The sequence below is a fragment of the Delphinus delphis genome, chromosome 1 (assembly GCF_949987515.2).
Source record: "Delphinus delphis chromosome 1, mDelDel1.2, whole genome shotgun sequence".
NCBI classification, from domain to species: Eukaryota; Metazoa; Chordata; class Mammalia; order Artiodactyla; family Delphinidae; genus Delphinus; species Delphinus delphis.
Genome location: NC_082683.1, coordinates 44375499 through 44391616, shown reverse-complemented (window position 1 = coordinate 44391616; position 16118 = coordinate 44375499). Strand labels below are relative to the sequence as shown.

Genomic DNA, 16118 nt, shown 5'->3' with positions numbered 1-16118 from the left:
GAGTTAGGTGAAGCTGGAAAGTCTAGGAAGAAGGCTTAGCGTGAGCCAAAGTGCAGAAAGGAGAGAAAGGGTGGGGGGATACGTCATGGGACACTGGGATTGGGGCTGGTGTCTGAACACAAAGATAGTAGAGCATCTATTTCAAGAGCAGGGCAGAGCGAAGGCGATTGCTGAGAGGTTGGTGATCATACAGTCCGGGGTAGAGGCTCATCATTTTGATTTCCCAGGGAGATCCCAGGTCTCCTGGGAGCGCTGCACGCCTATTCCTCCAGCTGTGCTTGCGGAGTAGCAGCCACGGACCCGCGCGCTTCTGCGGAGGCCAGTTGCTAAGCAACTGGCTCCGCCCCTGCGGTTGTCTCGCCTCCACGCGCCCTCTCCCGGTGGCCCCTTGCCAGTGCATCCGGGGTCAGGGAATGCCGCCTGCTGCCTTCCAGAACGTTCTCCCAACTCAGAGCCAAGCCTTGGTCGTTTGAGTTGAGCGATGGTCCCCCCGCCGACGGTCTCTCTGCTTCCAATCTTTTTCTGCCAGGATCTGGCTGGCTCCACCCCTGCAGGACCTGGGCTGGGCCAGCCAGTGAGGGAGGCGGCCAGAGAGGCGGGCAGGCAGGTTGTGCCGAGAACGTTGGTCTCAGAGCAGTAGGGAGCCATGGAAGGTGCATGAGCGGGACAGCAACATGAGCGGATCTGGTGTTTCAACGCTCACGCTGAAGCTGCTGGAGGACAGCCTTGTGGAACAGGGCATTCAGGGAGCATGATTAAACTGATTGGAAAGGCTACAGGCAGCAGGGGTCAACTGAGCCCACCAGGAAGTAACCATGGTGATGGGACACAGGAAAGGGCAGCCTGGGGCTCTCAGAACTTGGGGTTCACATCAAGGGGAAGGGAGCTAGGCAGGGTTCCACCCTGTCCCACAGCTGGTCTTTTCAGCCCCAGCAGGCACCCTCAAGGCTGCAGGAAAGATGCTGACCAGTCTCTGAGACTCATCAGTTCACAGGTCTGCAGGACAACTGAGCGATCCTCCCCTTCCAGGAGTCCTCTGGACATGGATCCCTAGAGGACCAGGGAACATTGCTCTTCTCCACAGGACAGAGCTTCCCACCTCAACCCTGCAGGCTAATTAAACATTGGTCTGGCATGGTGTGGAGTCCCTGTGGTCACAGACTGCCTCTTACTTGTGTGTGTTGATCAGAAATGCAAAAACAGCTTTATGGATTAATGCAGTTTGGTTGAAAAATCTTTCAAAGCATGGGGTCTACGATAAAGCAAAGTGATGAAAAATTAGGGTCACTGATCCAGCCCCACCTGGCCATACTGTCAGAAGGTCACAGGTCCAGTGAGGGCAGAGTTCCGCCAAGTGGAACCAGACGCCGGGTCTTCTCCCACCCTCCTGGGGTTCCTGCAGCCCTGTGGACGCAGGGGCAGCACCAGCATCGGGGTGGCTGATAGCTTTAGCCTCAAAGCCAGGCTAGTCCACAATCGCTGCATCACCAGGTCCAGACTGAAGCCAGTGTGACCTGCAGGCCTCAGTATGCCTGGTTCTGCTCTGCTGAAAGCACTGTCTATAAAGCAGTAACTGAAAAATTCCTGACTGTACTTGCTCCAGTACCTTCCAACAGAAGAGGCCCAGGCCCTTGAACTCCAGCCACCACACTGACGTTGAGAGAACAGTTAGAATATCACTTCTCAGTGTTCTTCCTGCCACCTGTCCTAAGACGCCTGGCCCACAGGCAAGACAGGAGGCAGGTCAGCCTAGTTTCCTGGGTGCCAATCCTTCCCAGACAGAGAACAGGACACCGTCCCTCACCCTCAAATCTGTCACTCCAGGTCTCCTACCCTTTCTACCTCCCTACCGAGAGTGCCTACCCTCACCTAACTCATTCTTGCACTTTAAGATGCAGTCAAAGCCCCAATTTTTCCAGAAGGCTTTCTCTGACCACACTCCCCCACCCCCACCAACAGCCCCTTTACCTCTCTCTGTCCCATGGCAATCCCACTGGACTGTCTATTTGTCTGTTTGTCCCACTAGATTCCATGCTCCTCATGGGCAGAGCTGATTGTCAGGTTCTGAATCCAGCAGAGATGCAGGATGCTTTTTAAATGACAGAGGAAGTGAAAACAAGGGAAGAGAACCAGGACCCTAAAACACAAAAATGGGATCAAGTTCTGTTTTTTAAAACCATGTCACTCGGCAGGGACCATGAAAGGAGCTAGGGAAGAGAAACTAAAAGAAATCTTTACATTTTATGTGTCTGCATCAAATTTCCTTAAGAGGTCTCTACTGCTTAAAAGAATAACAATACTGATAGTAAAAAACCTACTAGCCTGGTCCAAGGCTCTCACTTGGTAACTGAAGTAAAGGAAGGGCCTTGCCTAACTACACAGAAAGAGCAGGCCAACGGGCCACGAACCCCAGCTCCCGACTCCCCTACCCAATGCTGCCCTCCACAAAGATTTAAAGAGAGGAAAAACCTTCCACAAGGATTTCTACTGCCGATTTTATTTCAATAGTCAACTGTTCCCAGAGAAGAAACTGCTGGTGCCACAGGTGATGTGGAAGAACCATCCTATTCTCTGAGAACTGCATCAGCACTTATGAACAGACTATTTTTTAAAGCTAGCAACCACTATAAAAACACTAAATAGTCAAACTTTAATAGATTTTTTTAAACCAGAAATGATGCCTATAATGGCTTAAACTTCACGGAGAACAAGTGAAGCAGCCCTAGCGGCCAGAAGGCTTATAGTAAAGGCTGGAGAAGGAGCGAGGGGCAGTGGCCAGGCTGACTGTGGGGGACACAGCAGCAAAGAAGGATGCTGCAGAACCTGCTGTCAGCACCCTGGTCCTGGCTGCTCGTGCCATCCACCTGGATGTGCTGGACACCTGATGTCTGTGTGGCCCCCAGCTGGGGACCAGGGAGAGGCAGCGGAACCAGAAGGCGGAAGTAGATGATGCCTCCTGTCCTGGAGCGGGACCTAAGGAAATCAGAGGCTGCCTCTGGGGGCGAGTCTGATAACAGCGGCACAAACAAGAGATGGTTAAATTCATTCCTTAACGTGAGCTTCCACCAGTCCCCCACTCCTTACAGCCCTGGCTCTGCCCTCCAAGCTCCTTTTCAACCGCCTGTTATCTCAGGATTGAGAGAACTTTAGCAATCACCTTCCTTCCTCCAATCTTGAAATGGGAATTAACTGTCATCTTACGCCTATCACTATCCTTCCTCCCTACACATCACTGAACAGAGACAAGAAAATCATTGCTGTTAACACCCCCAAGGCCCCACTCTGCTGGCCTGAGGGCCGGGGCCTAGTCGTACTGCTCCTGGGACGAAGGCTGGCTGGGCTCCCACGGCCCCTCCGCATCCTGGTCATCTGTGAAGGACAGAGAAGAGGGGCTGGATTCAGCAAGAGGAAAATTTACCTGTTTTCAGATGTAAGTTTTCTCGAAGGCATTCTCATCATTCCCAGTCCCTACGGAGAATTAGTTATTCCCACTGCCACCTTTAATTTGCTAGGAGTCAGGACACTGGAATTCTAGCCCTGGTCACATGACACAGACTCAAGTTCAAACTCCAGCTCTGCTTGTCACAAGCTGGGTGGGAGGAAGCAAGCTACTCCCAGCTGGGAACCTCAGTTTCTCCTTCTCCTCAGCTTCTCCTTCTGTCAAAGGAGATGATGCCCTACTTTGCAGCATCAGGGGATTAGGTGAAACACTAAATGAGAACGAACTTTTACTACCGCCTTTATCGTTTCAGCCATCTTCAGGATGGCCTCGTGAAGTAAGGGACCCTTATGAGTCCGCTTGTGCAGATACTGAAACTGAGGCACGAAGGAGTGAATTAACGTGCCCGAGGTCATACCGTTGGCAAGCGCTGGAGTCAGGACTTATACCCAGGCTGTGCGGCACCAGGGCCAGCGTACTTCAAGCCACACTGCACCATCTCCCCAGCTAACAGATCTAGGTGTTGCACACACAGCAAGTGTACAATAGGCCTCAGTTTCTTTTCCTGTGGAGCCTCAGGGGAGGATGGAAAGGGTAAAAAAAAAAAAAAAAAATCCTAGAACCTTTAAACCTGCAAGGGCCCTCAAAAGAAAACCCAAAGCATTTTCACATCCAGAGTTGCAGTTGACCCTCACAGTAACCCTGTGACAGGGCCTGTTTTACAGGTGAGAAGACTGAGGTCTAGAGGAGGGTGTGAGTGCCCAAGATCACCAAGTGCACCAGTGGCAGAGCTGTGAAGGGCAGGTTCTCTCCAGAGTGGCCTGGGGGAGAGGAATCATCCCCACCAGCCCCCAAACTGGCTCCAGCTGCTGCCCCAGGCTCAGCACGTGCTGTTTCCCCAGCCAGAGAGGCCCGGCACCTCTGGTCTTCTGAACACACCACATGCGTGCCATCCTCCAAGTCTCTGCCCACGGGCACTGCTAAGGTGAGGAAATTAGCATTGGACCTGGAGCCAGGCAGAGAATTCTGTTGAAATCTGAGCTCCGCCACGGACATATAGGAGAACCTCTCAGGGTTCTGTCGGCTTCCTCACCTGAGAATGGGGACCCACCTCCCCTAGATGATCACGGATGGAATTTAGGGAGGGGTGCAAGGAAGAGCTTACCCAGGGCCCAGCACATTTAAAATTCTGTTCTCCATTCCCCTTCTTTGCACATCCATTTCGCAGTAGGGCCCCCTTCCTCCAGAAAGTCTCCCTGGCCCCTCGGCAGCTGGAAGGTGGGGGCTCACTCACCAGTGTTTTCCTTGTCCGCGTCAGACACGATGGGCAGCGAGGACGACGGGGGCGGCGGGGGCACGCGGTGGAGCATGGTGAGGTACTGCGGGGGTAACTGGGCCGGCGGCAGCAGGTAGTATCGGGTCTGGAGGTCTTCCGCTGGCTCCTCCACCTGTGGGGCGCACACAGCAGAGAGCCAGAGGGGAGAGGGTTGGCCAGAAGGGCAACCCAACGTTCATTCTCCTGAACGGGGGGCTCCCCGTGGGGCAGATTCACCTCTGTGGCCCAGGCACCGGGGCACAGGGCGCCCGGAACAGGCTGCTTGGCAAGCACCTGCCAGATGACTGAGGCAAGAAGGAACAAAGGCACACCTCAGATAAGCCTGGGAGCAGGCGCACTTGCACAGGTTCACAACCTCCTTTCATCCTTACGACCCTAGGAGGGAGGTTCTATTACTATCCTCACTGTGGTGACCAAAAACTGCATCAGTGAGATGAAGGTACAGGCCCGGGGCCACAGAGCTGGTGAGTGGCAGAGGCTGAACTGAATCCCGAGTCGGCCTGACCCCACTGCTTTGCAATGGAGAAGGATCTGCATGCATCCCGACTACGTGTGGTCCCACCTTCCCCAGGTGTAATGACTCAGACTCCAGGGTCGCTGGGCCTGGGGGGTGTCCCCCTTCTAACCGGCCAGTGTCGTGCAGCCGTTACTGAGGCAAGGGCAGCTGGGTGACCTCAGCAAAGTGGCTTCAGCAATCAGCCCTTCTGTATTTCTGTTCCTTCTCCGGAAGATGGAAGCTCACCCCACATCACAGGACCCCAAGGCTGGAATGAGGGGACGCGGAGGGGTGATGACTACACAGCTCAGAGAAACGTAACTGGAAAGACATGAATGTGATAGAAAATAATGAATTTCAGGTGTGGGTCCTATTGTTTACTTCTCCATCCAGATGCTTCAGAGCAGCCCTTCCTAAGCTGTGCTCCAGAGAACTCTGGTGTCCTACAAGGTATTTCTAAAAGTACTCTTAGCAGTGTTCTTTGTCAAGGGAGTTTGAGAAACACTGCCTACCACCTCCACACTGGTGAGTCACACACAAGCATATTAAAGGCCTCGAGGCAGTCTGCAAAAATCTCCGTAGGTTAACCCAGCACTTCCTAACTTAATCTGACCACAAGGAAGGGAAGATAAGCCCACTTTTGAGTACCTGCCATGTCCCAGACCCTGTGCCAGACACTTTGTACGCATTCACACCTTATTGCTGGAATCTATCAATGGCCCTAGGAGATAGGACTCTCACCCCCATTGTACAGATTAAGAACCCAAGCGAGGTCCTCAGAGGTTAGGTGACATCCCCAGGCCATGTGGCCAGTAAACAGCGGAGGTAGGATTGGTTTTTAGGTCTGTGCGATTCCAGGCCTGTGCTCTTTTGTGGGAAAAGAGGAAGCAAAGAAGTAGCAGGTGGGGCAGGACAGGAAGAGAAGGTGGAAGGTGGCTCGGGGCGTATCTAGGAGGCTGAGCAGGGGCCAGCAGGACAACGATGAAAGCAATTCATAGGCTCTTGGGTTCGAAACAGCTTCACAAATAAATGCCTGGTCCTCTATCCAGACGTGAAGGGGGTGGGAAGGGAGATTATTAGTGCTTTAATTCCAAGCTGCTCAGCGGAGTCTCTCCCTGGATCACAGCTCCTGCCTGGGGCTTGTGGTGGCAGCTTAGGCCCAGATAAACCAACTGAGATCACACTCCTAACAAAGGCCGTCTGGCAGGCCTGTCAATCAGAGCCCTGCCCCGATGCCAGGCCCCAGGCTTCTGTGTGAGCAGACGGTGGGTGTGTGCTCCATTTGGCCAAGGTCCCTCTCTTTGTGTGGAGGCTAGAGACGCCGTGCTCTCCCTGGGCTGCAATGGGGTGGCCGGCACCCCCAAATTTCAGGCAGGGCAGGGGTGGCGGTGAGAGTCAAGGGCCATGTTTGCTCTGCCTCTGTCCTAGCTCTGTCACTGACCAGCTGTGTAATCTGAATCCTAGTCCCTCACTCCCCAGTCCTGTGACCCTGGACAAATACGTAACTTCCTGGAGCCTTCTTCCCCTGCCCTACAATGAAATAACATGCACCTCGAGGGCTGACATAAGGGCCAGTAGGCACCCTGGAAATGATCAAGACCAGGGGTGTTCCAACTTTTCCCCCTTGAATGAATGGAAAATGATTTCTAAATAAAACTTTAAAAGATCTGGAACAGACAGAGGAGATGCTGCTGAGGTGAAGCAGGAGTGGGGATCCAGCCCCTGCGTGCCTGACCTGCCTGGTCACAGCTGGAACCCCACTGAACCGGCTAATGACCTGTGGCTAATGACCTCATTACGTAAATGCCAAGCTTTTATCCTTTCTCTTACTCACTTCCCACATTAAACCAAAGAAGCCTACTCTACTCGCTCTTCTCCACCCTCCACCCAAGGGAAACATCTCTGTAACACCCAGCGTTAGGCTTGTAGCTCTGAGGGAGACAGTAAAGGTGACAGTGGTCTACATTTCCGTGAACTTGAACTGCGTCTGAGCCAACCTCCCCCACAGGTCCAGCCTTATGGGGTCAAAGTCAGGACTGGTCACCCAGGCCTCTCACTATCCTGCAGTCCTGATGGCCCTCAGTGCTTTTGCCAAAAGGGAAAAGGGCGGAAGGAGCTAGTAGCCAAGGCCACAAAACCTGGTCCCCCCACCCGTATCTCACACAACGGTTCTGACTTTTACACATCCAGCACTCAAAACTCCAGGCTCAAAAGCACACCAGTTAGTAGCCAACCACTGATCTTATAAAAGGATTAAATTTCATCCATTCTTTCAACAAATATCTCCTAAGGTGACAGGTGTTTGGGGAAGGTTTCCTTATTTTTCATGACTAAGCTTAAATGCCACTTCCTTCTGAAAGCCCTCTGCCGTCTCCGGTGGGATATACCTTTGGGGCAGGGGACCTACGTCTGCTCCTGGCTGTGCCCTCAAATGTGTGGCTCCAGGAAAGTGATATTTCCTTTCTGGTACCCAGCAAAATGAAGGGCCCTTCTAGCACTGGCATTCCATGGGTCAAGGCTGGTGCTCACTCAGTGTTACTGCGTGGCGGTTCCTCAGGCTCATCTGAAATGTGTCTGTATTCCTTCTTGCCCGAGCTCCCCCCGGAGCCTTTTAACCCGCGCCACAGCCCGGGCTGACTTGTCTACATGTGTACAGACTTGGCTACTCATGTGCATTCCCAGAGGCGCACACAGTACAAGGTCAATGCTGTATCCTTCTGACCAGTGCCCAGGGCCTGGTACAGAGTGGGCACAATGGCTGGCTTCCTGGGACTGAGGGTCTGTAAAAGCAGCCAGGGTAACTGGGGTAAGGAGGAACCTCGAGGAGTCAGGGATGGTACTCACCAAGCCTGCTCCATTGTAGTGGCTGCAGGACATGTGCTGGAAGCCCTGCTGCAGGGGGACCCGCGGGGTAAGGGATGCATCCTGGTAGCGCAGCAGGAACGGGTGGTAGGGGTGCATGCTGGAGCAGTTGTGGTACAGCTTGGAAGGCTCTCTTTCCAGGTACCCAGACCCCACCACACGATCTGAGTTGACGCTCAGAGGGGGCCCTGAAAAGGGACACAATGAGGGAAGTGTTAAAAACACACAGAGCTAGGAAACAGGGCATCACGTTACTGTCTGAAGGTAGCAGTACAATAAACACTCATATCCATTTACAGAGAACTCCCACATCCATTATGCTTTCGACCCTCCCTGCTCTTTAAACCCTTCACCCATGTTCCACTCACTGTTCTTAGGAAAAGTCCTTCGGCACAGCCACGAAGCCCCATGTGGGCTAGTTCCTGCCTCCACTCCAGCCTCCTCATTCCCGAAAATCTAGCAGCTCCTTCTTTCTCCTCCACCTCAGGGCCTCTGCAGATGCTGTTCCCTAAGCTTGGAAGGCTTTTTCTCCTGACCCCACTTTGCCTCCTGAAGTCCCCAGTACTCAGCTCCTAATCTTCCTTCTGACCACAGCTAAACCATCGATTATTAGAGCTCTATACACCAATCTGTGCGACTCTTTGATCAGTGGTGTCCCTCTCCCCAGGACAAGATCCTTGAGGGCAAGGAATCTGACTCATCCTTTTCATCATTAGTGTCTGACACATGGTGCTCAGGGCTCAGTCCCTGTTCTTTGAGAGATGGAACAAAGAAAGGCACTGTGGGGCTTCCCCGGTGTCACAGTGGTTAAGAATACACCTGCCAACACAGGGGACACGGGTTCGAGCCCTGGTCTGGGAAGATTCCACATGGCGTGGCATGGGCAATTAAGCCCGTGCGCCACAACTACTGAGCCTGCGCTCTAGAGCCCGCATGCCACAACTACTGAGCCTGTGCTCCGCAACAAGAGAAGCCACCGCAATGATAAGACCATGCACCGCAACGAAGAGCAACCCCCGCTCGTTGCACCTAGAGAAAGCCCGGCCACGGCAACGAAGACCCGAGGCAGCCAAAAATAAATAAATGGAAGGAAGGAAGGGAGGAAGGCACTGCGTCCATGGAAAGATATCGTTCTCCTAGAATTGCTGTCTCAGATCTGTCTTCCCCATCTAGTTCTCTGGGGACCTATATTTTCCTAGAATGCCCCAGAAGGCAGAAACGGGCTTCAGAGAGCATCAGGCCAATCCCCTTAGCATACAGAGGGGAGAGACTGCCACAGAAGGAAGGAGCTTGCCTAGGGTTACAGAGTGAGCAGGCCCCCAGCGTCCTGACTCAGACTTGTGCTCTTTCTACCACACTGCCACAGAGAAAACCAAGAAAACACGTGTCTGCACCCAAAACGAGCCCCTTTAAAAAAGCTTCAAATCTGGGCTTCCCTGGTGGCGCAGTGGTTGAGAGTCCGCCTGCCGATGCAGGGGACACAAGTTCGTGCCCCGGTCCGGGAGGATCCCACATGCCGCGGAGCGGCTGGGCCCGTGAGCCATGGCCGCTGGGCCTGCGCATCCGGAGCCTGTGCTCCGCAACGGGAGAGGCCGCAACAGTGAGAGGCCCACACACCGCAAAAAAAAAAAAAAAAAAAAAAAAAAGCTTCAAATCTACACGTGACTTGAAATTGTAATAGTGAAAGCCACAAGACCTAGGGAACAATGTAATTTATGCATATGGAGAGAGGGGAGAAAAAACAGGCAACAACAATCATCTCAATAGACCGTCCTCCTGTAGTGTGCAGAGCTCGCATTCCCACCCACGCCTGGGAAAGGGCTGGAAGGGCTGCACGGACAGACCCATCGGGGCAGGGAACGGGTGAGGGTCGGGGCCTCTAGGGCACAGAAACGGAGGGGACGGTGCGCAGGCGCAGTCTTGTTGCGCTAGACCACCCGCAGGGACGTCCTGGGGAGGAGCCTCCAGCCCAAGAAAAGGGCGGGAAGAGGCGCGCAAGCGCAGTATGGTCAGGCTGCCTCGAGCCTCTCCGTGGAGGAGGAGGGGCAGCAAAGTCGACTGGGGGCCATTTTTTCCTTTCAGGATGGAAACGCAAAGAGCTGTAGCTAAATGTTAAAAGCCCTCAGAGCCACCCATTCCTTTCTCTCTTTTACCTTCTTGCAAAAAGGCACCGAACCCAAATAACTACTCAGAAAAGGGTATCCCAAAGCAAGGTTACCTCTAGAAAGCATCTTCCCCACCCCCACCCCTTCCCCGCGGGATCCGAGCGGGCCTGGGACGCCGGCGTGGGGAGCGGGGAGGCGGCAGCCTGGAGAGGAACCAACAGCAGGGCAAGGCCGCGCGGGGCCCGCCGGAGAATCTTACCGAAGTTGGCGAATGGCGGGCTGGGCACCGGCCGAAGCGACCTGCTCAGCTCCAGGCGGCCGGGGCAGCCCCGGCCAGCGGCCTCCGCCCCGAGCTGGGGCCTCAGAGAACTGGGCATCGCCGCGGCGGCTTGTTTGCTCGGCCCCACGTGGCCGCGGCCGCCCAGAACTGGCTGCAAGGTGCTCCGGCCGGGGCTCCAGCCCTGCTGGGGTCTCTCGAGGAAGCAGGCGGTCGCGCGGCCCTCGGGGCCCGGGTGCGCGTCTCCCGAAGCGGCAGGCAGAGGCAGCGGGCGTAAGCTTGAGCCCGGGACAGCGGCCGCGTCCCCGGAGGCCAGCTGGGGCCCCTGAGCGCACAGGGCCACTTCCTGCTCCTCCTCGGAGACCTGCTTCTGGAGTACCTGCTGCGCGGCCGTGATCTTCTGGCGCTGGGTAATCAGGTAGCACTTCTTGCAGGTGCACTGCTTCCAGCGGCACTTGCCCGCGTGGCCCTTGACCGGCACCAGGAAGCCATGGTTCCGGCACCGGGAGCATCTGGGGGCGCGCAGCATCTTGTCGGCCAGCTTGGCAAGGTCTGCCTCCATAGCACAACCGCTACCTCTGGGAGCTGCAGAGCGAGTGGAGCACGGATGAGCAGTGCCCCACGAGTCGCTGGTGCTGGGGACTTTGGATACACTTGTAACAAAGCGACTCTCAGTGCGTCCCAGGAACTGCAGCAAGACCCTTGCATTTTTCCTTTTTTGGGTGCAAAATTTGGAGTTTCTATCCCTTGGTTAATAAGATGCAAGGGATTGGGTTGAATAAGTTCTTCATGGAATGCTATTGCATATATGTCATCTGGATTATCTGACGCTTTAGGCATTTAATTTCCAAACTCTCTATTCCCGCCATCCCACAGACAGAAGCTATTTCGTAGTTTCAAAAAAAAAGGCGGAGTGATATTCAACGGTGCACAGATTTAAAGCTCCAGAGAAACGTATAAACAAACCCATTCCGGTTGAAAAGCATTCCAAAAGGCAAACCGTGTTTCTCCTTCCAAAAGCTGCTGCTTCTGCTGAATTTAATTTATCTCCCCTGCAGGGAAGCAGCCGTTCACAGCGATGCTTCCAGAATATTCTCAAGAGCTCAGTGCAGTGTGATAGCTGCTCAAGGGTGTGCCCTATAGTAATTCCCATTTTTTAAGTCTTACTGGTATAGGAATGCATTTCTGGAAGATGGCATATTGCTGTTGTTGATGCCTTCCAAAGTCAAGCATACTTAGAATGCTTTGAAGTAAAATAGACTTAGGATATTTTAGCATGAGCTTGAACTGTGCCATGAATTTAGTTACCTCTGTAAAACAACCCAAATCTCGGGACACCTAAAAAGTTGCCACAAACTTCATAGCTTCCCAAGACTACTAAACTAATTCATTTTTTTGTTTTATAGAAATTTGTGACTCCCTGAGGTCTTCCCCCGCCCCCCTTAGGTCCAAAAAGGAAAGAAAAAAGCTTGTGATCATAGGATCAATCATTTTCTTTAAGGAGGTAGTTATGGTTAATACCTGGTGAAAACGTGTGTATTTTTAACTGCCCTTTCTCTGAAGTTCTCTCTTTCGGGTCGCAGAATGGTAGAAGCTGAGAGCCAAGGCCTGGTGTCCACCTTGATCTTCCTGAGCCTCTGGTTGCAGCTGTATTTTGTATTTCTCACCAGCTGCCTGACAATAGGAAGTGGTTGCCAATCTGAGGCTGATTATGTACTGGAAAGCTGAAAAGAGGTTTCTAAAATCTTTTTCTGCTTTAAGGAAATATATTCCTCGGGCTTCCCTGGTGGCGCAGTGGTTGAGAGTCCACCTGCCGATGCAGGGGACACGGGTTCGTGCCCCGGTCCAGGAAGATCCCACATGCCGGGGAGCGGCTGGGCCCGGGAGCCATGGCTGCTGAGCCTGCGCGTCCGGAGCCTGTGCTCTGCAACGGGAGAGGCCACAACAGCGAGAGGCCTGCGTACCACACACACACAAATATATATATATATATATTCCTCATCTTAATAAGAGGGCAAAAAGTATATTCTTCCTGTATTATTTGGCCCTTTAGGAATTTCACTGGTAATTTAAATCCATTTAAAGAGACCTAGGTTTGTCTCTACTTTGCTCTAACACCCTGTATCTTAATTTTTGATTTTAAAAATATGGTCCCGTAGATACAAGGACAGGCAAGCTCTTTTTCTGACTCTACTCAATTCAGAATGTCTAACTTTTTCACCGACCTTGTCAATTGAAAATGTTACTTAAAAATCATATTTTCAATACTACTGTCAAAAAAACTGGGGCATAAGCTGCATTGTTTCATTATGCTGCAAATTATAAGGTCATTTTCTGCATTGTCAAATTTAAACATCAGCTGATAAGGTCTAAACAAGAAAACTACTCTCATTTACATTTTCATGCTTGACCACCCAAGCTCTCTTCATTTTCCTATTAATGATTTAAAGGAAAATCCTATTCAAAGACAACTATTTGAATTGACTTATTTTAGCCTTGTTAAGGACAAAATGCTTCCATATCTATTTCATAACTTTAGGGGCAAAATTTACCCAAGGTGATGTGAATTTGCATAGTGCTTTGAATTAATAAACAACCATATGTCTTTTTAATCAGTAGTCACGTTATAAGATGCAGAAACCTCAGGGTTTATATAAACAAATAAGAAAAAATATACTAGTTTATTTCTCTCTTCCCCGCAAAGTCTCAATCTGTGTAGGTAAATTCCAACAGAGCTTTATTTACTTCACTCTTGGAAATTCAGGCAAATTGAGGGTTTTGTTTTATTTAGGTTGATGACTGATTACTTCTTAGGCTGCTGCTGCTAGATAGAAATAGATATAGATATACTTCTTTAAATTATTATTTAAAAAGATGGTAAGATGTAAAAGTGAAAAACTGGAAGTCAAAGAAGGATGAGAGCAGTAAGTACATAGTAGACCCCTTCCTTCCCCACACCTAAACCTTTGGATGTTATGTTTAAGAAAGTCTGCATCATCGTAAACAGTAGTTTATAAAATGACAAGTTATAGTTACTGGGGAATCACCAGTTTGACTAGTTAACCACAAAGGGGCTGGTTGATGGTCATATCTGAGTTCCAGCTTTAGATATGGCTGTATTTTCCTCGGAGTCCCAAATTTCCTACTTTGAATGATGCCTCTTCTCTTCTGTTAATATGATTGCTATTGGTACTGTTTAATTCATATTCATTTTAAAGAGCCCTGTATTGTGCAGTACACAGGGGTATCATTTATAATCATTAAATATTGCATGCACTATAATGTTTCCTCACTGGTAGCACACACGAGTAAGGAAGGGCTTTTTTGCCTATAGCATCTTTCCCCCAGCGGCTATAACCTAGATATCTGCTACCTTCTTCTTCAGGCTCTCTCTAGTGAGCAATGAAAACTTTATTGAAGATTTTGTAGGGGATAGAGGGGAGGATTTACATGACACATCCTACAGCAGATGCTTTAAAATCCTGCCTTAGCGTTTCTGTTCTCTCAAGATCCTCCTCTGCTGTGCCACACCCACTGGAGAGGAACTGGTCTGGTTCCCCACCCACCCACCCCCGTCTCCACCACCTCCCACCCCCACCCCAGTACCCAGCCTCTCTAGCTTTTCTCTCCTTGATTTTTGAGAGTTCTGTAATGGATGTGACTATCTTACTTTTCTTTATGTCTAGCTCAATATAGACATTCAGTAATATTTGTTGAATGTACAAATGAATCTTACCTCCCTCTCCTGCCAATGTCAAAGTCATCTCCTTTCTCACCGGCACAGTAAATCAACTTGAATCCACCAACTTTTACCAAACATCATACAAAACAGAAAGCCCAGAGTGAACAGGACTACTGTCCCGACAAGCAGAATCTGAGGGTCAACTTTGGTTCCTTGAGCTTACCCCTTATCCCTGATGGTTTCAGAACAGTAATAATACCTACTAGCACTTACTAAGTGTTTGTATGTGCCAGTAATTATTAAGCCCTTTATGTGTATATATTCATATAATACTCAAAACAACTCTCTAAGGTAGGTACTATTATTTTCAGCCCCATTTTACACATGAGGAAACTGAAGCCTACAGAAGTTAGGTATCTTGCCCAAGGTTTTCAGGCTTTAAGTGACAGAGCCATGATTCAGAAGCAGGAAATTTATCCTCAAAGTCCATGTTCTTAACCATATATCTGGTAGCTCGATATTTCTTCTAAGCAAACACAGTGCTCTCCCCAAGAAAGCATTGGTGATTAATAGAAATGTTTGTCTTGTTACATACCCCATTACAGTTGGGGCAAAGGAGGATGAAGGTGTAGCAACTTGGTGAAAATTCCTAGGATGCCCTGCTTACTTGCTTTTCTTTAACCATAGCCAATATTCATTGAGCGTCAACTATGTGCTAAGCATAAAGGACACAGAAGTAAATAAAAAGATAGGATCCTTACCTTTATGTATACTTCCTAGCTGGCAAACCAGACAGTAAACAAACAATTCCAGATGAAAGCTGAGGAGTGGTGCGGAGACCCAGGATGCTATAGGAACCCATATGAGGGTCCTAATCTGGATCAAGAAGTCAAGGAAGACTTCCTTGAGGGGCTGATTCCTGAGCTCAGGCCTAAAGGATGAGTAGGAATTAGCCAGGTACAGGAGCAGGAGAGGTGTGTCCCAGACAGAACAGCATGTTTAAGGCTGCAGCGTGGCTATCGTACAGTGAGGTCAGGAGACTGGAGGGAGAGGAGATGGAGAGGTTGAGCAGTAGCCATGTGGAGGGAGTCCTTAGAGGAAACTATAGCTGTTACTTTTGAAACTGAGCAGGACCCTGCAGGGCCCTCCTGCGTACAATAGCCCCTCCATGTCTCCCATTTCTTATAAAGAAAAAGGCTTTATAGTCTCCTAGGCCTTCCCAGAGTTCCAAAGAACAGATGCAATCAGTTACTAATTAGGAAAGTGAGGGAATGCAGAAACAAAGGAAAAGCTGTCAAGAAACAATAGTTCAGCAGGAAAACAGAGTCCTAGTTCCTCCTCAAGGGATACATGCAACAATCTGACACATATCTTTGAGTTATTCTGTAGGAACTGGAACTAAGACCCCCCCCACCCGAGTAGAGGATGGTGATCACAAGCTGAGCAGGAGCACCTGACCCCAGACTGGTTGGAATCAGAAAGTTAATGGTTAAGATTCCTGAAACACCACCCTGTTACCTCACCACCAACCAATCAGAAGAAAGTCATCCCCCTGCAACCCTCACCCCAAATGTTGCCTCTAAAAGCCCTTCCCTGAAAGCCATCGGGGAGTTCAGGTCTTTTGAGCATGAGCTGCCTGTACTCCTTGCTTGGCACCCTATAAATAAACACCGTACTTTCCTTCACCAGTAAACTGGCTCTGCTGCACAGCAGGTGAGCAGACCCAAGTTCGGTTCAGAATCACTATCTAAGACTAAGGAGTGGAAATGACATGGCAGAACCAGGCCAAACTAGAACCCACATATCCAGACATCTAGTCTCTGTCCTTGGTTTTTCTTTCAGAAGGTGGAACAATAAGTAACTAGGACTCACATAGGTATTGCAAGATTAAAATAGAGCTGAGTGGGGTTTTCTTTGGGGC

The 16118-nt window shown here is 50.7% G+C and overlaps 1 protein-coding gene across 1 annotated transcript; it reads right to left on the bottom strand.

Annotated features, from left to right (window-relative positions):
- Positions 1 to 3304: 3304 nt before the first annotated feature.
- Positions 3305 to 11077, bottom strand: DMRTB1 (DMRT like family B with proline rich C-terminal 1). Its single transcript, XM_060003395.1, has 4 exons — positions 10498 to 11077; positions 8116 to 8321; positions 4734 to 4887; positions 3305 to 3369 (listed from the first exon to the last, which is right to left on the bottom strand). The coding sequence occupies exons 1-4, from the start codon at positions 11075 to 11077 to the stop codon at positions 3305 to 3307; spliced, it is 1005 nt and encodes a 334-aa protein (XP_059859378.1).
- Between the last annotated feature and the right edge of the window lie 5041 nt (positions 11078 to 16118).

What these genes read in the sequence shown, in the direction of transcription:
- DMRTB1 (XM_060003395.1), bottom strand. Translation starts at nt 11,077, where the DNA reads ATGGAGGCAGACCTTGCCAAGCTGGCCGACAAGATGCTGCGCGCCCCC. An exon ending in CCCGCCATTCGCCAACTTCG is followed by an intron (nt 8,322 to 10,497) that starts GTAAGATTCTCC and finishes GTCCCTTTTCAG; the next exon opens with GGCCCCCTCTGAGCGTCAAC. An exon ending in ACTACAATGGAGCAGGCTTG is followed by an intron (nt 4,888 to 8,115) that starts GTGAGTACCATC and finishes TGCGCCCCACAG; the next exon opens with GTGGAGGAGCCAGCGGAAGA.